This window comes from Rana temporaria, chromosome 3 (assembly GCF_905171775.1).
Source record: "Rana temporaria chromosome 3, aRanTem1.1, whole genome shotgun sequence".
In the NCBI taxonomy this organism is placed as follows: Eukaryota; Metazoa; Chordata; class Amphibia; order Anura; family Ranidae; genus Rana; species Rana temporaria.
The window spans coordinates 58,704,157-58,726,501 of NC_053491.1; the positions used below are offsets into that span (position 1 = coordinate 58,704,157).

The window sequence follows — 22,345 nt, forward strand, 5'->3', positions numbered from 1 at the left end:
GATCTATAATATTCAACTCTGTGTTTGTGCTGTTTTTTTGATAACATACTGATGCAAAGTCATGGTTTTCTTTTGAAAGCCTTTCTCTTGTGCTACTCCAAAAAAAACAATACTATCAGTATCTGCCTTTGGTGTTTTCAGCCTGACATCTACATCATCAGGTAATTGATTTTGTTTATTAGTAACAACTATGGAGGAGGCCATATCATTAACAGACACATGTCAAAGTGAGCCCTGTGTTGTGTCATTACTTCTACTACTACTCCGGATTTTGAATTATTAGTGGCTATCGGATCCCCACCATTTTATTGTGACTTGTGCTCAAGTGCTCCAAATCCCTATTTTTTACTGTATTGTGTGAAGCCAACTGACCAGTGGCGGCCCATCCATAAGGGTCGAAGGAGGCTAGGTGGGGGGCAGCGGCGGTGCGGTTTCTTTGACGCCCCCCAAAATATTGAGCACCAACCGCCACTGCAACCCACCGACATAATACCTTCTTTTCCAACCACAGCATGTGCTACAATATGATTGATAACATCCATTCCTTGTTCCCTGGGGAAAAAAAGATGGAAGAAACATCAGATTCAAAATTATCCTCAGATTGGTATTGTGACTGACTATACTTGGACAATGTTTTTTTCTTTTCTCCACTGGTATGTTCTAAATTCTAAAATGCTGTCTTATCCCTCAAACATTTCTTCTCTTTCCTGTTAATGATATATCTTTATTGTATTTCTCCAAATGTTCCTTCTTTTGTTTATTCACAGTTGTGAATTCCTCTAAACTCATCAAATCTCCATATTGTGCTTGTAAAGATTAGAGTTGATTATCTAAAAAAAAAAAAAAAATTTTCTATAATGTCCAAACAACATTTCCATCATGTTTAGAGAACATTTTTGGAGATTGGCCTCCCAGGACTTCTCTATCCACCTTATTGATATTAGGAAAGATTTGAATTCTCAAACCCCATGGATTTTAATGTTTTTGAATATATTTCTCACAGTATTTAATTTGCCAAAATATATTGGACTTTCTTTTTAAAGATCTTTTACATTAAAAAAAAGTTCCCTACACTCTTGTTTAACCTGTTTATTCTGCACATGTGAAAAAAAAGGGGGGAAATAAGCTGCGCTAATAAAATACAAAAATACCCGTGTGACCACAGGTGTGCGAAAGTTGCTAATGAAGCAAGGTATAAAGCTGCGACTTGCTGTGTAACATCAAACAGTGACCAAAAGTGTAAAAAGAAAAAATTGCGCTAAACATATATACATGAGCCAATAAAGGCATAAACTGAATAAATATCAGAATTAACAATCTCATATGTTAATAGTGAACAAATACAGTGATAGTTTATCGATCCATAAAGTCCATAGATTAAGTGAATAATTCAATGTGCATTGCTTCAGAGTTCAAAGAGGGAAAAGAAGATCTTCCTCCACCAATGTGAAAAAGTTCTTAAATCGATAAAGTCAAATAATATCACAGATGAAAGTGACAACCCATCCAGTTCAATCCTCCACCGATAGAGCTCACAGATCTGCTTACCAGATCCCGGTGGTCCCTTAATTACAGGGGACCCCAGGTAGCATGTAGGTATGGAAAACGGCTATAGCCTGCTGGTGGTCATCTCAATACTTCATAGCGTGGGATACCGAATTGCATAAGGTATGGAAAGAAACACAAATAGTGTAAAACCTTATGGATATTTAATAATTAAAAGCATATAAAATGTACACTCACAATTTTGCAGTGTTGGAAAAGCCTAAAGTCTGCTGTGCCGGCCGGACACAAGCAGGACAGACACGTCCGTCTGGGGAAACCGAGCAATCCAGGAGGGTGACGTCAGTGCGCCGCTCGTTCCGCCCTACCGGTTTCGTGAGAATTCACGTCTTCCAGGGGCACCTTGTGCAGTACAGTTATTTTCTGTGTCTCTTGGTTTTATTATTGACAGTTTGGTTGGATTGGAAGATCCATGATAGTTTTTCCAAGTAAAGAACTGTTTTCCAAAAAAAGTTGTGCCAGGTGACATGATTGACAGATGTTTTAGCCAGTACTACCTTAAGAGTCCTTTATAATTGTATGTGTTATTCTGCCCACTCACAATGTATTTTATGTTAATTGCACTGGACTCTATTGTGTTATTTATGTTCTGATGCATGCTGACATCTAATGATGGTTTAGAGCCACTACAACATGCTTATTCCTGCATTTTGTACGTCCCTCTGCCCCCCCCCCCTTTCCCTTATTGTTCAGTGCTATTTAGCACAGTCCTAGCTAGATCCTCCTTTTTTCCATGTTGCCTCAGTCAGCATTCAGGTTGACTTACAAAAGGCAAACAGGTTGTTCACTTTGCAAATTAATTTGAGTCAACTGAAATTTGTAGTCTTGTGGCATTTCTGACCCGAAGATGGGCTTTTCAAGAAAATTATCTGGTACTTATTGTTCTTTTTTTTTTATTACTTGTATATTTTTATTGGAGAAGTAAAGGTTTAGCAGATAAACATCATTGGATTTGCATAAAATATAAACAAATAAACAAACAAAGAAATATGTCATTAAGAGGTTGCAACCTTCTCAGGTGTTGGTTTAACAGTAGTAAACAACCAGATATGAACCAATGTTTACAATTAACAGTGTTAGTATAAAACAGTATACACACTAAGAAGAAATAGTATACAGAGGAACCTTGGTTTAAGAGTAACTTGGTTTGAGAGCGGTTTGATTTGCAAGCAACTTTTCTTTTAATTCTGACTCGGTTTGCGAGTGTTGACTCGCAAGACGAGCAGAATTCAAGCTAAATAGGCCTGCAGTATCTCATTTGGCCTGAGGTACGGGAGTGCAGAAGCCGAGCAGAGCCGAAAATAGGCCTGCAGTACCTGTAACAGCTCTGGTGAACGGGAGTAAACCACAACTGTGGTTAGCAAGGATTTCAATGCACTTCTATATGTGAGAACTCAGTATTGGACCTCAGGCGTCACTCCATGCAAACAGGAGTTTGGGGGATCTCTACGTCATCTCTCTCTCACATAAAGAAAGGATGGACGCATTACAACATGCGACCAGAGCTTAGCGTTAAAAATTATAATATACACTTGAAAATTCCAATGCACCTCTATATGCAAGTGATTATCAATACGGAACCCCAGGCGTTACTCCACGCAAACAGGAGTTTGGGGGTTCTCTACATCATATCACTTAAACATATAGAGAAGCATTAGGCCACTAAGGGAGTCGGTATGAAATACCATCAGACCTTAGCATAGAAAGTTAAAGCGAACATGTTCAGCAAGTTAGGGCAAGGCCCATAAGCAAATAACACTTATGTCAAGCACGTAGTAAATAGGAGTTGTTAAGACAACTAATAGTTGCATATGAGAGGCGAATATAGCTCAGGTAATTTTGAGAGGTAGATGTCCCTTTAAGATGTTCCTCAGCAAGCAGCCATAGACACAACAGTTTGTCCCAAGTAGTATGTTAATAACTACAAGCCATAATAAATAACAGCAATTGTTTTAGGAGGAATATTTGCAGCAGATCTTTTTATAGTACTACAAATGAAACATTTGCTACTTATCCGTTTGCAGGGCTTCAGTGTAGAAACAAGGGATTTCGTAGTGTAGGGTGTCAGCAAGGAAGGTCTCTAAGGTTGTCCCCGGCAATGGCAGTCTGTTGCAGTTAATGTAGCAGCATTAATGCAGAAGTTGCAGGCTGGTGAGGATTGCAGCATGGGGAGCGATGGTATCATTGGTTGTAGCGTGGTCGAGCTACGGCAGACAATAATTGAACACTGTCTCAATGTACAATGAATGCCTTTATAGGCAGGAGCCAGGTGCAGTGCATAAGCACTGATTCAAAGCAGGGATGGAGAACAGCCATAATTCACGGCGCACTTTCGTGTTCCAGGCTGGAACGCACGCGGCGCTGAGCGATGATGTCATCGTGCAGGCGCGGTATGCGTTCTAATGTGCAACGCACTACAGCGCCGAGAAACCCCTGTTACAGTACCTTATTTGAGGTATGGGAATCCTGGAACGGATTATGCTCGTAATCTGAGGTTAAACTGTATTATGAAAAATTGCTAGGGCCTACAAAGATCGGGCCCTCACTGGAATAGTGGGTGGTTTGGAGTTCGACTTAGAGCCTAAGATGGGCCTGATAAGTTGAAAGTTGGACTAAGAGAAAATAGTGTTAATAAAGAGGCAGGTAGGATCCAAAAAGCTAATACTAAATGTTATAGACCTAGCAGATGGTACTCTTAAGGGCCAGGGGGAAAAAGTTGCATAAATGGTGGTGGGACATGGATATCCCTGGGGTTTGTAGTGGTCAGAAGTTACTGGCATCGGAGGGATCAAGGGTCCGTTAACCAATATTGTCAATGTTAGAGGAATGTAGGTAAAGTTAAATGGGTTTTAGCAAAGAGGTATTCCATCATGCAATGCTCATTGAGAATTGAACTAAAAGCATGTAATATAAGGGATTGGGATTTGTCCAGGCACGGGTTAGGGATAGACAAGCTGCTATCAAGATGTGAGTCATGACAGGTTGGTAAGTAAAAGGCCATGAGTGTAGCCCTAGCCCAAAGAGAGGAATCTGAGAAGCCAGATCAACCTTAACATTACATATCTCATGTAGAAAGGCAGAAAGTCTGTTTCAGAATGGATGTATATGTGGGCCGTTACACCAAATGTGAAGAATCGTTCCATCAGATCCACAATTCCTCCAAAAATTCGGTGAGTAAGTGGGGTAGATCTTTAAACGTTTTGTTGGGGTGCAATACCAACGGTGGTATATTTTCATCATGGACACACAGTGTGTTATATTTCTAGAAAATATAGAGGGTGTGCGTATTGCTTGATACCAAAGAAGAGAAGGCACATTAATTTGTAGGGAAGTTTCCCAAACAGTCAAAGCAGGAGATTTAAGGTTGGAATCTGGTCATACAAGTAGACTGTAGATGAGAGAGATTCCACAGACTTTGGGTGGTATTGAGTTGTAGAACAATAGCAAGTCTCTAGTTGTAGCAGTAGAAGTGGTAGGTATTTTAGATATATGTCTGATGCCTAGGTAGAGATAAAAGTCCTTATTGTGCAGGGAGTAACTTGATGAAGGCTGCTGGAGGAGTCCTTGGGGAGATAGGAGCTGTAGACCAATGACGAATTAGAAGGTCAAGTTGTTTGGGCACCAGGGCATGAGGACCTCTGGAGGATTGATAAAGGGACTTTCAAGTCGAAATGGTAGCATCGATAGTAGCTAAGAACTTTCTCTCTGTTTTATGTCTTATATATCCATAGTCATTACTGGAACAAGGTATAAAGAGTCACTGTGTGCTTACACTTCACACCCTCTGTACTGCACTTACCTGAACTAAAATTGCATTGGATTACATTTCTGTGTTAAAGAGTAAGGCCCCTTACTCACGGGGTTGGCTCCGTTGGAGTCCACCTGCTCAGCGGAGAATCTATTGGCTGATCCCAGTTGAGCAAGTGGATGGCTGGTCTGTGTCCGCTCTGCTTATGCAGAGTGGACACAGACACAGCCCACTGTCCTCTATGGGCGGTCAGATGTAAAGAGACCACCTGTCCGTTAACACCCGACTGCCATCCGATCCGATCCACCAGACAGATGGGGAATGGATTTTTTTAGCAGACAGTTTTTAAATTGGATGTCGACGGGTGTCAACGCACACTAATCCGTTGACACCCACCGCTCCGTAGAGGAGACTGGAGGGCCCAATTGGGTCCGCCCGTGTGAAAGGGCTCTTAAGTTGCTTATGGATTCTGCCAAGTCAGCAATAGACATGTGCAGACTGGAATATTTCGTTTCGTTTTTTCGTTTTCGTTTGGAAAATAAATTTATTTAGTTACTCCCGAAAATCGTTTTGATTTATTTTGTTTTTCGTTGGGAAATAGCTTTCGTCCGAAAATCCAATAATACTTGGTTTCTGTCGAATGGTCAAAAGAATATTCGCCGGAACGTTGAATCTTTGTTTGTTTCTGTCTAATGGTCAAAAAATATTCGACGGAACGTCGAATCTTTACGTCGACTCGTACATTTCCGTTTGAATATTCCGCCTACAGGAATTCTAATGTTGTATGACTAGTAATAATGTCGAATCTATTCTCTATAATGTCGAATCTATTTTCTCATAAATCGAAATCTATTCTCTGTAATGTCGAATCTATTATTTCTATAGTGTCGAATCTTTTCTCTATAATGTCGAATCTTTTCTCTATGATGTCGAATCTTTTCCCTATAATGTCGAATCTCTCTATATCGAATTTTTACCGCAACGAAAACGAAAATAAAGCATTTTTTATGTTGGATCTTTCGGTTTTCGTTTCTTGCACTTTCGTTATCGTTTGTTTAAAAGTGTTATCCCCCTTTTGTTTAAAAAAAACTAGGAATGTCCTATCTCTGAATCCCATTCACTTTAATTTGGATACATAGACACCTACAAAATCTGTCTGGAATGAATTCTATAAAACAAAATTCAAAGGTAGATTAGTAGTGGACAGCTACAGTGTTTTCTTGGTAGCATTAGCAGTTTGCTGATTTTACTTGTAGCCTGAAGTTGGCCGATAGCATATATACCAGCCACAATGTAATCACTGCTCTTTGAAGTAAACCTGTGCTGATAATATGATTTGCTGCCACCGCTGCCTTTCATTCTATAAAATAATGTTTTTCTGGTTGCCAAGGTTGCTTAGTGGCATCAATACTTGCTAGAACAAGTATGCAGGTCAGGGCTTCACTTTGACTTAGCTTGCTGCATGATTATTTCGAGACATTGTATTTAAACCTTCCCTGCATGAGAGCCAAAACAAAGTATTCCAGCTGAAGTCCAAATTCTGAACATGCTTTTTATCAAAACTTGGAGCCTGGCTATGGTAGTTTTCAGTGTAAAGCTTTCTACCAAGAACCAGTGTGAATAGTGTATCTGGCCAACATGTTATGCCTTTACACTAATGCCGCGTACACACGATCATTTTTTCGGCATGAAAAAAAACGTAGTTTTTCAGCATGTAGAAAAAACAAAGGGCCAGATTCACAGTTGAAATACGCCGGCGTATCTACTGATACTCCGGCGTATTTTCAAATTTGCCGCGTCGTAGCGTTGTTTTGAATTCTCAAAACAAGTTAGGCTTCGATCCGACAGGCGTACGGCTTCGTACGCCTTCGGATCGTAGGTGTAATACTCCAGCGCCCGCTGGGTGGAGTTTGCGTAGTTTTCCGCGTCGGGTATGCAAATTAGCTGTTTACGGCAATCCACGAAGGTACGCGCGTTCGTCGCATTCTCTTACGTCGCCGCTAGTCGGCTTTTCCCGGCGTATAGTTAAGGTTGCTATTTCATGGCTTATATTAAGACCAGCCATGTTAAAGTATGGCCGTCGTTCCCGCGTCGATTTTCAATTTTTTTTGCGTAAGACGTCCGGGAATACGAAAGGACGTAACGCACGTCGCCGTTCAAAAAACACGTCGGGGCACCGTAATTTCGCGCAAAGCACGGCGGGAAATTTCCAAATGGAGCATGCGCAGAACGTTCAGCGCGGGAACGCACCTAATTTAAATGGTCCACGCCCCATTTGAATTAGGCTGGCTTGCGCCGAACGCATTTACGCTACGCCACCGCAAGTTTACAGGCAAGTGCTTTGTGAATCAAGCACTTGCGCTGAATCTGAATCTGGCCCAAAGTTTTTCCAACTTCATCATTAAAACGATGTTGCCCACACACCATTGTTTTTTAAAAATGCTCTAGCAAAGCGCGGTGACGTACAACACGTACGATGGCACTATAAAGGGGAAGTTCCATGCGGATGATGACACTCTTGGGGCTGCTTTAGCTGATTCCGTGTTAGTAAAAGACGATTTGCGCTTTTCTGTCTGTTACAGTGTGATGAATGTGCTCCCGTCTCATAACTTGCTTCTGAGCATGCGCAGGTTTTTAACTTCGTTTCAGCCCACACATGATAATTTTTTACAACCCGAAAAACGACATTGTTTAAAACGTCGTTAAAAAATGCAGCATGTTCGAAATAATTTTTTTTTTCAGAACCCGAAAAATGATGTGAAGCCCACACACGATCATTTTAAATGACATTTTTTTTTAAATGCCAAAAAATGTGTGTACGCGGCATAAGACTTACTCTGCCATTCCCTAAAACAAATCCTTATCACTTTGCACCCCCAAACTCTAAAATTCTGAAGCAGTAATTCAACTAAAAAAGGCCTAATGGAATGTCACCAACCCCCTTCTCCATCCCCACGTTCCTGTTATGTTGAGTTCTCCTAAAAAAAATATACCCACTTGTTCAACTAATCCAGCTTTCTTGTGCAGTAATCTGCTGTTCAGATGTCATAGCCAGTGTCCCGCACCAATATTTTGATCTCCCCAGCCAGCTCTCTCTTCTGGGTTCAGCCTGGCCTCAGTTGGCACAATCAAGCTCCGCCATCTGGCTGCTCTATGCATTGTCTGTCGCAGCTTCTTGAGACATGTGACAAGGATATCCCACTGCTGTCAATCACAGCCAGTGAGCCAATGAGGAGAGAGAAGTGGGTAGGGCCGAGATGCAAATTTATATGTCTTATAGACACATAGAACAGGGCGTGGGGGCTATTGGGGGCATTGTTCAAGGAAGAGGAGCCAGGAGGTGGTGGACCCGATGCAAGGCGGGTCAGGGCTGCTTTGTGCAAAGTCACTGCACAGAGCAGGTAAGTATAACATGTTTATTTTCATTTTTTTTAAAAAGCCAAACCTTTAATACCACTTTAACAAAAGATGGAGCAGGAAGAGCTATGCAATGTCTTCTGCAATAAAATACACCTACCTGCCTTCTTATGCGCCATGTAAACTGAGCAGTGCAGCTCAGCTTATATTGCCAGCACATGCCCTGTTTGCCTGCATGACTGACTCCTGTGCATGCCAGAAATAAAAAAAAAAATTGCGCATACTCTAAAAATAAAAATAAAATAAAAGCTGCGACTCAAAAATGTTATACAACATAAACAGCAACAAACAAAAAATGGGGAGACGCGCTAAAGTGATTAATACTAAAATAAGTGAAAACACACATAAAAAAAAACACTAATCAATTGCAATAGCAACAAAATGAATTAAATAAGTGGTACAGTTATGGGAGACCACAATAATATAGGGAAAGAGTCCAACAGAATCTAGTGTTGACATTAGGTAGTATCCCCAGTGAAGAATTGATCCACAAACAGTCCGGAAATAGTGATGACAGAACACCTCCACCACGATAACACACTGGGGTAGATTCACAAAGAGATACGATGGCGTATCTCCTGATATGCCGTCGTATCTCTGAGATCCGACGGTCGGATCTATGCGACTGATTCATAAGAATCAGTTACGCATAGATCTCCCTTAGATCCGACAGGTGTAAGTGACTTACACCGTCGGATCTAAGGCTGCAATCTCCCGCCGGCCGCTAGGTGGCGCTTCATTTTTTTTGGGGCCAAATATGCAAATTCCGATTTCCGACGATTCAGAAACGAACGCCCGCCCGTCGCTTTTTTTTCCCGTCGTTTGCGTTCGGCTTTTTCCGGCGTATACTTACCCCTGCTATATGCGGCGTATCCAATGTTAAGTATGGCCTTCGTTCCCGCGCCGAGTTTTGAATTTTTACGGTGGTTGCGTAAGTGGATCGCAAATACGGATGGCCGTAATTTACGTTCACGCCGAAAACAATGACGTCCTAGCGACGTCATTTGGAGCATGCGCACTAGGAAATTTCGCCGGCGGCGCAAGCGCAGTTAAATTGGCGCGGGTACGCGCCTGATTTAAATTGTACACTCCCCCTAGCCGCGGAATTTGAATTCCGCCGGGGGAGTTACGATCCGCCGGCGCAAGTTTGGAGGTAAGTGCTTTCTGAATACTGCACTAGCCTCGCAAAATTGCGCCGGCGGATCGTAAATTAGATAGATTACGCGGATCTAAAGATCCGCTAATCGATCTGAATCCACCCCACTGACTCTTACCAGAGGGAATTGATCTCTAAATTATAAGAGATCAAACCGAGCATAAAGCGATGGGATCCTCAAGATGATGACGCCAACCCAAGCAGCATAAACGGATGTGTTTCCTCAAACAATGCCCCGGTGGAAGGTGTATGGAGAGAGAAAGGGAACTCGCATAGCGTAATTTTATTAAAATAAACAGATGTACACTTACATCAATGTAGAAATCAAGGAGTGTTTTTTAAAATCAAGCCGGCCGGCTACCAGAACGTGCAGCCCGTATCTTCCGGGTCCCTAAGGGAGGCGACGTTCTGACGTCACCGCATCACGTGATCGGACCCGGAAGATATGGGCTGCACGTATTGATTTTTAAAAAACGCTCCTTGATTTCTACATTGATGTAAGTGTACATCTGTTTATTTTAATAAAGTTACCCTATGATTTTACGCTATGCGAGTTCCCTTTCTCTCTGCATACACCTTCCACCGGGGCATTGTTTGAGGAAACATCAGTTTATGCTGCTTGGGTTGGTGTCATCCTCCTGAGGATCCCATCGCTTTATGCTCTGTTTGATCTCTTATAATTTAGAGATCAATTCCCTCTGGTAAGAGTCAGGCCCCGTACACACGACCGGTTTTCTTGGCAGAATTCAGCAAGAAACTCGATGGGAGACGTATTCTGCCGAGAAAACCGGACGTATGTACACTTTTCGCCGAGGAAACCGACAAGGATCTCGTGTTGGGCAATGGAAAAATTTGGCTCGTCGAGATCCTCGGCAGCTTCACAAGGAACTCGACGAGCAAAACGATGTGTTTTGCCCATCGAGTTTCTCGGACGTGTGTACGGGGCCTCAGTGTGTTATTGTGGTGGAGGTGTTCTGTCATCACTATTTCCAGACTGTTCGTGGATCAATTCTTCACTGGGGATACTACTTAATGTCAACACTAGATTCTGTTGGACTCTTTCCCTATATTATTGTGGTCTCCCATAACTGTACCACGTATTTAATTCATTTTCCTGTGCATGCCAGCCAATGGAAATGCCCAAAGACTGGAACCCAATGACAAGATGCTGGCATTGGCAAAGGACCCGGACCGTTACAGCAGAGGTAAGCAACTGCCTTTAGTTTGGCTTTAACAGTCCCCCAAGAATAGACAAAGTAACTTGTCAAATGGCTTTGGGCTGACAACTGTTTGGCTAAGCTTTGTTCTATCAGGAACAGTGGAATTTTAAAAAGAATGTAGACTGCTGCATCTAAAATCTCATTCAGACTAATGCATTATAGTAATAGGTATGGGTTACCGTAACACACAATATAATATGTGTTGCAGTACCATTGGATTCAAATGGCACCCCAACACTTGTACACTAGCTGTCACAATTGCACCTGCTTGTACCATGTGGGCCTAAGAAAGAACTATGAGCAAAAAATATAACCATTACACTGCAGAAGAGCATTCTTTTGGTAGAAAGAGCTGAAAATCAGTCTGAAAAAGATTAACTAGTTTATGATTCCTGAAGTTGTGAGCTAAACTAATTTCAAGAAAAGCATGCAAATGTTAAGAATACAATATGAAATGTAAAATGTAGAAATAATGGGAGTAACAAAGTAAAAGTTCAACTGCAGACGAACAAATTACATGGCTTACTAACCTTTATACTGCTTGTCAACACTGTCTACATCGTGTCCGGGTTTACAGTACTTTCAAAAAGCAGTTTTGCAAAGAGCAGCGGACCAGCCTTTAGGATATGCAAGTGTTTTATGTGTAGCAGACATTTAACACTGATGACAGGAATGCTTTGTGGGTAAAGGATATCTTGGAATTACAAAATAAATACATTTTACAAAGGAAGAGGAAAAAAGCCTAAACATGCTATAGAATTAAAGCATTTAAACTATGTAAGTGCGCACATATGGGATTAAAGGGTAGAGAGAGACCACTAGGTTCACACATGTTTGTCATGTTCTGCTTAGGTGAGACTCGAGAAGCATGACAACACGCTTTCAATGATTTACTTGGATTAAGAATGGAAATTTTGCTGTCTGCTGTATAAGTTGTCTATCATCTCTAATAATAACTAGTATGAGAAATGCAAAAACTGAGAGAAAAAAATAAGTATGTAAGCATACACAAAGAATAAAACCATAATGGAAGTGGTCCTTTATGGTTAAGGGCAAAGATACCATAATATTCGCTTTTCCTGTTTTTAGCAATAATAATGTTTTCAGGCTTACTGTAATGGAATCCAATTGGCATTATTAAATTTAAGATATAGTACAAGCATATACAGTATATATGATTGGTAATGTTTTGACAATGTTTTTGAAGAGTGTTAAAAATTCAGGTTTAGACAATTAGCAAAGTACATGTTTAGGTAATTATCTTAGAAAATGCATTCTGTAAATAGACAGAAAACTGGCTTTTAGTCCATGTTCAAAGAGTAGTGATTAATGATTCATACCCTGCATGCTTATTAGTGGTGTACACCAAGATTCAGTGTTGGGATCCTTACTTTTTAACCTATTTTTGAATTATATCGATTTTGGAATAAAAAGTCAACCATTTCTTTATTCGCAGATCACGCATAGCTATGTAGTTCAATAAAGTCCTTTTTAGATGCCTCCAACTTACAGGCAGACCTGAATGCACTGTTTAATTGGGTGACTATGTGGCAAAATGAGATTGGATGTTGACAAGTTATGTACTTGGGTGCTAAAAATGTGCATGCATCATGCATACTAGGAGTACAACTGGGGAAGTCAATGATCTGGTAGATCGTAGACCTAATGATAGATGCAATGCCAAGCTGCAGTTTCTAAAGCAAGAAAAATACTTTCTTGCATTAAAAAAAGGCGCAGACTCCAGAGAGAGAGAGACGTTATTGGCCCCAGTGCAAATAATTTGTGAGGCATCATCTGAAATATACAGTTCTGTTTTGGCACCAGTTCACAAAATGGATATTGGGGAACTGGAGAAAGTGCAGAGAAAGCCAATCAAATTGCTAAGAGACATGGAGGAGCTCAGCTACAAGGAAAGATTAGCTGAACCAAATGTATTGAGGCGATTAAAGTGGTAGTAAACTGCCGTTTTATCGAAACCTGCAATGCAAAGTTTTAATGTGCTAGTATGCATCGCTGACAGGGCTTCCATCTTCACCTGGTCTCCCAAATAGGTTGGTGGGCCCCGGTCCTTTGCTGGACGAGCCGCCATGACATGACTCCAACACATGCAAGCGGGAGCTGCTGTTCACGACACAGGGCTCTGAAGGAATGGCACAGGAATACCATTCCTTCAGAGCACATGTTTAGGAGATATTTACTTTACCTATAGGTAAAAATCATCCATGGGTGTTTACTCCCACTTTAAGGGGGATATGATCACCATTTGTATATAGTATACATGTAAATGGTCCATATATTGAATTTGATGCAAAGTTATTCACTTTAAGGTCACTACTAAGGACAAGGAGGCACTCTCTGCTACTTGAGGAAAAGAGGTTTAACCTCTGCATACAGAAAGGCTTCTTCCCAGTAAGAAATGCAAAAAATATAAGTGGCTATTGATATTTTCTATTAATAAGACCATAGATCGTTGATCTAGGGTATATCCAATTGTTTTTGGGGATCAGGAGGGAATTTTTTTCCCCTGGTGGAGTAAATTTGACCTGGCTTTAAGAGTTTTTTTTCGCTTTCCTCTGGATCAACTGCTCTTTTAGGCTTCTGCATATGGAAGTTTTCAAAAAAAAAAAATGATATTGGTTGAATTAGCTGGACTTTCTACAAACTATTTAACTTTGTGGCATAAACACCTGTAACAGGATTACTGACAAAAAAAATCCATACCTCTCTCTTTTTGCTGTTAACTGCGACAGAGGATTTAGATGTGATATGTGCACATCTAGAGTCATGTTGTGTCAGCAGTGGGCAATAAGCTTTGCACAGAAACTGACTGCTTTGCAACAACAACAGCAATTAGATATGGCATCTACGACTATTCAACCTTCTAAGATGGTAAGTGGGCCGTGGAATGTACAAAGACCAGACTTGTATTAAGGCTAAGAACCATGAACACTGTGTACCATGCTTTAGCTTTTTTCAAATGTCCCAGGTAGGCAATTATGTCATTGATCTCCTCACTGTGTATTGAATAAAAAATGAACTTTTCCCTCATGTTTGATGCATATCCTGTTTTGTTTATGTATTTTGACAAAAAAAAATAAAAAAAATCTATAGAACAGTTTTCCTCATATTTCCTAAATCTTCTTTTTGTCAAAGATGGGATTTAACAATGGCTTTTCATAGCAATGAGTTCTTACAATTTTTCCTTACAGCCCTAATTGGGCAATTTTGATGAAAATTGTTCTATGAATAGTTCCTTCCATCTCAGCTATGGGTCTCTTCAGCTCTTTCAGTTACCATTGACCTCTCGGTTTCTTTCCTAACTTATGGTTTTAGGGTGGCAGGATTTACATTTTTAACAATAGATTTAAAGCTGTCCAGGTTTGTGTTCCCTTTTTTTTATTATTATTTTTTTTTTCAACCAGTTTAAAAAACAAACATTATTACAAAAGTGAGAGAGATAAATCAGCTGTTCCATTTCATTCAATGCATTACAATGGTGTGAATATTAATTTAACCTGGTCCACCCTACCCTTGTAAACCCCCGTCCCACCCCACCCTTCCCGCCCCGATTAGTCATTGTGTCTTAATGTATACCTACTTTATTTACTCAAAAGGAGATAGGTGTGTCTATCTTATAAAAGTGCTAGTGCTCTAAGTAGAAGGAGAGGAGCGTAGTAGAAAGAAAGAGAAAGTACGTAATAGAATATAGGGGGGTCAAACAGTCAGGAGCAATTGAGAGGTAAAGGTAAAGAGAGCCCCAAACGCCCTTGTTGGTAAGTTCTGTTGGCAGTGGCAAGGATCCCCAGTTCTTATGGAGGGGCCTAGGGTAAGAGAAACAATAGCCCCTTAAAAAATGGTATCCCATTTCCCTCAACCAAGGTCCCCACATTCTTTCAAACTTTTTATAGTTGCCTTGTCTAATAAAAGCCACTCTCTCGCTCCAGATCATTATGTTAATGGTCTCTGCCCAGTTTTTTACTGATGGGGGGTGTGTGCCTGCCATTTCTGTGCAATTAGCTTTCGTGCTTGGAATAGGCACCTCAACATCCCCTTCCAGACACCTGGTGGGACTCTATGGCTCTCTATACTACCTAAGAGATAGGTTGTGGCCACTGGCTCCAGTGAGGTCTTAAAGGTTTTATTGACCCTTTCAATTATCTCCACCCAGTATCTAAAAAGCTTGGGACACTTCCAGACCATATGTATAAAGTCGCCTGATGCCTTGCATCTAGGGCATTCGTCGCTCTGTCTCCACCCCAATTTGAATTTTTTTTTGGGAGTGTGGTAAACTCTATGCAGTAGAAATAAGTAGGACAATCTCTGTGCGGGGGCTATTGAAACCAATGTCCCTCTTTCTAGAATCCTATTCGATTGTTCCAAAGTTATTGTCCCCAAATCTCTTTCCCATCTTTCTCGGCTCTTAGAGGTTCCTATCTGATTTATTACTCTGGCCCCCAACTTACTATACAACTCTGAGATTAGCCCTTTGGAAGTGTTGGTCTGAATTGTTTTTAGGAGAGCTGGGATCTGAATCCTTTCAATCAATTGTGTCCTAAATTGTGCTTGAATAGCGTGTCTGATCTGCAAATATTTATAGAAGTCTTATTTGATATTATTGAATTTGTGTCTCAAATCTGAGAATGTTTTCATGAGGTTACCCTCATAGAGGTGACATACACGGTTTATTCCCTGTCTCTCCCATTCTAAAGATTTCTCTATATCTCTTACTTCCGTAAAGTTCCTATTATTCCAGAGAGGGGCAAACTCTGTTCCCCCGATATTTCCCAATAGGCCCTTCGTTGTCTGCCATACTTTACTAACTAATTTTAAAGTCGGGCATTTATAGAAAAAGGAGTCTGCCTCCAGGGCTTCTACGAGTGTATCATGTGGGGCCCCTGTCAGCATTAATCTACCACTAGTATTCCTGAGGGTTTGGATTCCACAGCCCACTAAATGTTGTAGCTGTTCACTTTTAAATCGTTTTTTTTTTTGGGCCAAGCTGGCTCAAACAAATTATTTCCTTCACGAACATATACGCCTGTTGGGTGCACTGTATAAACTGTAAATAGCTTCAGCTCCATACAGTATCCAGCACTGTGTTTCAGGTGTGAGACCTTCCTGTCTCACACCCAGAACAAAATAGCGTCGGGCTGAGCACCACTCACCAATCTGTATTCTATCAATGAATACAAAGCTTGCTCTGATTAGCCAAGTTAAAAATTGTGATGTCATCAGCCCGCGTCTCCGACTAAGCCAATCAGAGGTAGCTTTAAATTCAGGAAATAACTTGTAATCTTGCTAAATGATACTTGTGTGAGTGTCTTATTGGGAGATTACCCGACCGGTCGAAGGATTCCTCGTACCCAGAGCAAAGGGGCCTAACAATGTTTTTACAACTTGATTGTAGTTCACCTGTGGTAAATTCAGTTGATTGGACATGATCTGTCTATATAAGGTCCCACAGTTAACAGTGCATGTCAGAGCACAAACCAAGCCATGAAGTCCAAGGAATTTTTTGTACACCTCCAAGACAGGATTGTATCGAGGAACAGATCTAGGGAAGGGTAAAGAAAATGCTTTGCAGCATTGAAGGTCCCAATAAGCACAGTGGCCTACATCACCCGTAAATGGAATAAGTTTGGAACCACCAGGACTCTTTATAGAGCGGGCTGCCTGGCCAAACTGGCGATCAAGGGAGAAGGGCCTTAGTCAGGGAGGTGACCAAGAACCCGATATTTACTCTGACAGAGCTCCAGCGTTTTCTCTGTGGAGACAGGAGAACCTTCCAGAAGAACAACCATCTCTGCAGCACCCCGCCAATCAGGCCTTTATGGTAGAGTGGCCAGACGGAAGCTGCTCCTCAGTAAAAGGCACATCTGGAGTTTGCCAAAAGGCATCTGGAAGGACTCTCAGACCATGAGAAACAAAATTCTCTGGTCTGATGAAACAATGATTAAACTCTTCGGCCTGAATGGCAAGCGTCATGTCTGGAGGAAACCAGGCACTGCTCATCACCTGGCCAATACCATCTCTACAGTGAAGCATGGTGGTGGAAGCATCATGCTGTGGGGATGTTTCTCAGGGGCAGGAAGTAGGAGACTAGTCAGGATTGAGGGGAATATGAATGTAGCAATGTATAGAGACCTCCTTGATGAAAACCTGCTCCAGAGCGCTCTGGACCTCAGACTGGGACAAAGGTTCATCTTACAATAGGACAACAATCCTAAGCACACAGCCAAGATAACAAAGGAGTGGCTAGGGGACAACTCTGTGAATGTCCTTGAGTGGCCCAGCCAGAGCCCAGACTTAGACCCGATTGAACATCTCTGGAGAGATCTGAAAATGGCTGTGCACTGATGTCCCCCATACAACCTGATAAAGCTTGAGAGGTCATGTAAAGAAGAATTGGAGAAACTGCCCAAAAATAGGTTTGCCAAGCTTGTAGCATCATACTCAAAACCATTTCAGGCTGTAATTGAGCAAAAGCTGTAAATACTTATGTACATGTGATTTTTTTTATTTTAAATACATTTGCAAAGATTTCAAACAAACTTCTTTGACCTTGTCATTATGGGATAGTTTGTAGACATTCGTAAAAAATAATAAATGTAATACATTTTGGAATAAGGCGGTAACATAAACAAATTTGGAAAAGGTGAAGCGCTGTGAATACTTTCCGAATGCACTGTAAACGATCGTCTAGTTCTTGTATGATGGCTTCCTGTGATCGTGCCTGTGACACAGCTGATCACAGATTGAGGTAAAGAGATAATCAGGAACTCTTTACCACGTGATAAGCTGTGTCTAATCACAGCTGATCATGGAGGTAAATAGACGCTGGTTATCGGCACTCCTTTCCTCATGCTGAAAAGCATGAGGAGAGGAAAAGAGAAAAGAGAGCCGATAACCGGCTTCTCTAAAAGGGACCTCTACACTGATGATAAGTGTCCTGATTAGCAGTGCAGCCAATCAGTGCCTATCAGTACTGCCAATTAGTGCCCATCCATGCCTTCTCATCAGTGTTACATATCAGTGCCGTCTATCAGTGCTGCCTATCAGTGCAGCCTCATCAGTGCCCACCAGTGCCACCTCATGATTGCAGCCTATCAGTGCAGCCTCATCAGTGCCCACCAGTGCCACCTCATCGGTGCCCATTAACACACATCAGTGAAAGAAAAAAATTACCCGTTTTCAAAATGTTATAACAAACTGAAAAAGTTTTAAATTTTTTCTCAAAAGTTTTGACCTTTTTTAGTTTATTTAGGAAAAAATGGTTTTGATTAAATAACACAAAAAAAGAAAGCTCTATTTGTGTGAAAAAAAATATAAAAATGATGTTTGGGTACAGTGTTACACGATTGCGCAATTGTCATTCAAAGTGTGACATTGCGGAAAGCTGAAAATCAGGCTGGGCAGGGAGGGGGTAAAAGTGCAGAGTAGGCAAGCGGTAATGTATGTAGATATAAGAAAATGTGAATAGAAGAAAAAACAGTGATGTGCAGATCTGGCAATCATCTTCCCAGTTCTTGATAAGCTAACCTGAAGCTTGTAGAAATCATATGTCCCCCCCTTTCTTTTTTCCCCAGACAGCACAACACACTATTGTCAGTAATCTGGTAAATCCTTTGGGCTTAGTTGTCTATAATACATATGTTTTCACAAACACACCCACTATTTTTCTTATTTCTGTTTAGTACAAAATGTAAGTGTTTTGTGTTGCAAAGCAGGACAATGTTTGTTGAAATAAAACAAATTGCACACAATACATTTTATGGATGACTTGCAATAATTTATTATTGCCAACATACATATATCAGCTTCCTTAATAACTCTTTCTTGTTTTCCCTACAATAGCACAAGATGTCATTTTCCAGCAAATTATTCATGAAAGACAATCTGACAATACAAGATATTCTTGATGCTGAAGATTCGGAGCCAGACTCTGAACAAACGTTAGTAATGCTTTGAAAGCCTTTCCGTTAACAACGTATGTCATTCCATTGTATTTCTTCAAACAATAAAATACAATTTTAGAAGCACATTTTTATCTCTAGTATTATTACAAATGTATTTAATCATAAATGTAGTACTACCATAAAATGGCAAGCTGAACTAAGAAGGCATTACTTGGCATTTAACAACTTACAAAAATCTGTAATCATATTTCCCAACACCATTTGAAGTCTACTATAGTTTGAAAACTGTCCTGATTATAAACTGTGTTGACAGTATAGGTCCCCTGTTCCCCCACTCCATAGAAAAACACATGGATGTTCCTGTGGCGTCAGCTTTCATATTTATGCCTGCATCTAACCAAATCTGCATTTTTGTTGACAGTTGGATCATGCTTCTATGCTCAACCTCCATCGGGGTCTATGTTATACTTAAAGTGGAACCAAACCCAACAACTACACTGTTTCCCCAAACAGTTACATTTAAGGAATGTCGTGAATGATAAGTATCACTGTGACTTAATGCTCTCAACCGAACTATCAGGCAATCAAATGGCTGGTGTCATAGATGATCACATGTGCAGCACCATGGCATCTGTAGATTAAACAGAGGCTAAAATAGCAGCTTCCTTGGTTAAAAGAGAGGAGGGTTTAGTTCTGCTTTAAATCAGGTTGTTAAATCAAATGGTAAAACTATTAGCAATCTTATACTATTTTAGGAGCTTTACATCAAGGGTGGTCATTGGTTTTCCTTAAACAAAAAACTTTCCATAAAGCATTCACTTTTCCGCCAGAAGAACTCTTGCACCAGGTCCAGGTTTTGTGGCAAACAGGCTTTGTTGCAGTAATGAAGATCTGCGTTCATCTTTTTTGTAATATTTTTCTTGTACACTTAACAGAAATTCTTCCAGTTTATCTGAGGGAACCATAGAAACCGTACATCCTCCCCATCCAGCCCCGGTCAGTCGAGACCCAACAGCACCAGAGTTCCTGAAAGTTAAAATATACAGTTTTGTTATTATACCAAAACAGAAATTCACAATGCAAAAAACATCAATGATGTATTTTTTCTGTCCACTTAATCCAACCTAAAATATACTGTAATAATGCATAGCATAAACATGCTGTCTGTTTGCATCTGCATAATATAATTTGTCTCCCTTAAAATTTACATGGATGTTGGCAACTGCAAACTATTTTGATCCTTGCTAATCACAACACCTTCAATTATTAATAAAGTAAGTCTGTTTTCATTTTAAATGTCCCAAATTGAAGAAAGACATGTTTAGCCAGCATCAAAATTTACTTGCAGGTATTATGTCACATATCTTGTAGTGCTCCATTAGAGAATCAATACAAAAACTCACTTCCTGAATTCAAACTTGGCCTTGCCCACTTCCTTATAATGGACAACCACACTAATCAATTGTTTATACAGTACCAATATATTCTAAAAAATTATGCATACACTGGCAGCCAAAAAGTTTGGGTACACGAGTGTCAAAAGCATCCTGCCTTTTGGAATTTAGCACCCCAGTGTTTTGAAGCAGTTAGTTTTGTCCTGGAAAGGCCCGAGTAAAGAGTGACAGGTACATGGATCATAAAGCAAGGATCTTCACCAGGACACCTTGGTATAGTGATAATCATGTCCTTTATTAACATAACAGGCATTACACTGACATTTTGGCACCTCACAGGATCCCTTTTTCAGGTGATACACCAACATGAGACACAGGAAATGGAAATTTAGACTAGAAAGATGGCCTTTAGGTGGCACACGGGTAATAAATTGTAAAAATCTATATATATTTATTGTAGAAATTTATATAAAAGATTCATAAATCGTAATACAATACCCATCAGCATATGGGCCCAACAAGTACTACAATAACACTTCCAGAAAATTATAATAATGCAAGTAATGAGAAAATACAGTAAACAGTAGAAGTGTGTATGAAGTGTATGGCCTTGAACATGGGTCCAATATGTGAGATTTTTTAATTCTTGTTCTGCTCGACATGTTTTGCGTGAAAACGATTCTTCAGGAGCATGTTGGTATATCGGTCGTATTAAATAATGAACACGAGCCTGGATACCAACAGTCTGGCTGTATATATAAATCTAACCCAGATAGCCAACTGGATTTTAAAATTTTAAAATTTCATCATTAGACAGCAGGAAAAATAAAGCCAAACACAGTCTCCTGGTAAGCAGAGAAAGAGGGTATCCTCAGGATGTAATGAGCCTTATTAGCCACGGATAGAAATATTAGTACACATCTGGTGCATTGGCTGGGCTGGAGAAAATATCTGCCCAAAAAAGCCCAGAGGGTAGTGAATAGGGCCAAGTTCTTAGCATCTGGCATGTGGGCAAAAACGGAGGTCCTATGGAGAGCCTCTCCTGTGTGCTGCCTATTATTATAATTTTCTGGAAGTGTTATTGTAGTACTTGTTGGGCCCATATGCTGATGGATATTGTATTATGATTTATGAATATTTTATATACATTTCTACAATAAATATCTATAGATTTTTACAATTTATTACTCGTGTGCGGCCTAAAGTCCATCTTTCTAGTCTAAATTTCCATTTCCAATATATTGGGACGTTGGCACACACATATTGATGCATCCACAGTGTCACCCTGTGAAGATGCACATCTAAGCAATTCCCTTGAAAAACATGAGACATACAGCTTAAATAGTATCAACCAATCAGAAACAGATCCATGTAAAAAGCTGTGATGTAAGATTGACCCCATATCCCCTTTTTGTGTGTGTTTTCAACCAATAAATCTGTGTCTCCCACCAACAGTCAATAGAATAGAACCTCTTATGTTTTTTGCCCAGATGTATTGCTATACTATGCTGCAATATCTGCCCCTTTTTCTATTACCATGCCTTTTTTCCATGCCTCTGCCCATGTTCACACTAAGGCCGCGTACACACGGTCGGTCCAAACCGATGAAAACGGACTGAAGTTCAGTTTCATCGATCCAAACCGACCGTGTGTACGGCCCATCGGTCTGTTGTCCTTCCGTCCAAAAAAAGGAAACTTGCTTTAAAATCGAACCGATGGACAGCTGACCGATAGGTTAAAACCGATGGTTAGTACGCAAAAGCATCTGTTCAAAACCCGCGCATGCTCAGAATCAAGTCGACGCATGCTTGGAAGCATTGAACTTCGTTTTTTTCAGCACGTCGTGTGTTTTACATCACCGCGTTCTGACCGGATCGGTTTTGGAAACCATCAGACCATCAGACTGCTTCAGCGGTGAACCAATGAAAACG

General features: G+C 40.6%; 2 protein-coding genes across 3 annotated transcripts in view; one reads left to right on the forward strand and one right to left on the reverse strand.

Annotated features, from left to right (window-relative positions):
• The window catches only part of FAM227B (family with sequence similarity 227 member B), a 521,136-nt gene extending 501,993 nt beyond the window's left edge, over positions 1 to 19,143 (forward strand). The window contains exon 15 of one of the 2 annotated variants that reach the window (XM_040342629.1): positions 18,959 to 19,039. Coding sequence is in view for 1 of the 2 variants with exons in the window: in XM_040342628.1 (XP_040198562.1) it covers positions 18,959 to 19,072 (114 nt within the window). In the remaining variant the exon portion in view is untranslated. Of the gene's footprint in view, positions 1 to 18,958 lie in introns of both variants that reach the window. The other variant, XM_040342628.1, reaches the window with a different exon arrangement.
• The window catches only part of GALK2 (galactokinase 2), a 221,623-nt gene continuing 218,149 nt past the window's right edge, over positions 18,872 to 22,345 (reverse strand). The window contains exon 10 of the mRNA XM_040342627.1: positions 18,872 to 20,046. Within this exon, the coding sequence (XP_040198561.1) occupies positions 19,836 to 20,046 (211 nt within the window). The 3' untranslated portion in view covers positions 18,872 to 19,835. The remainder of the gene's footprint in view (positions 20,047 to 22,345) is intronic.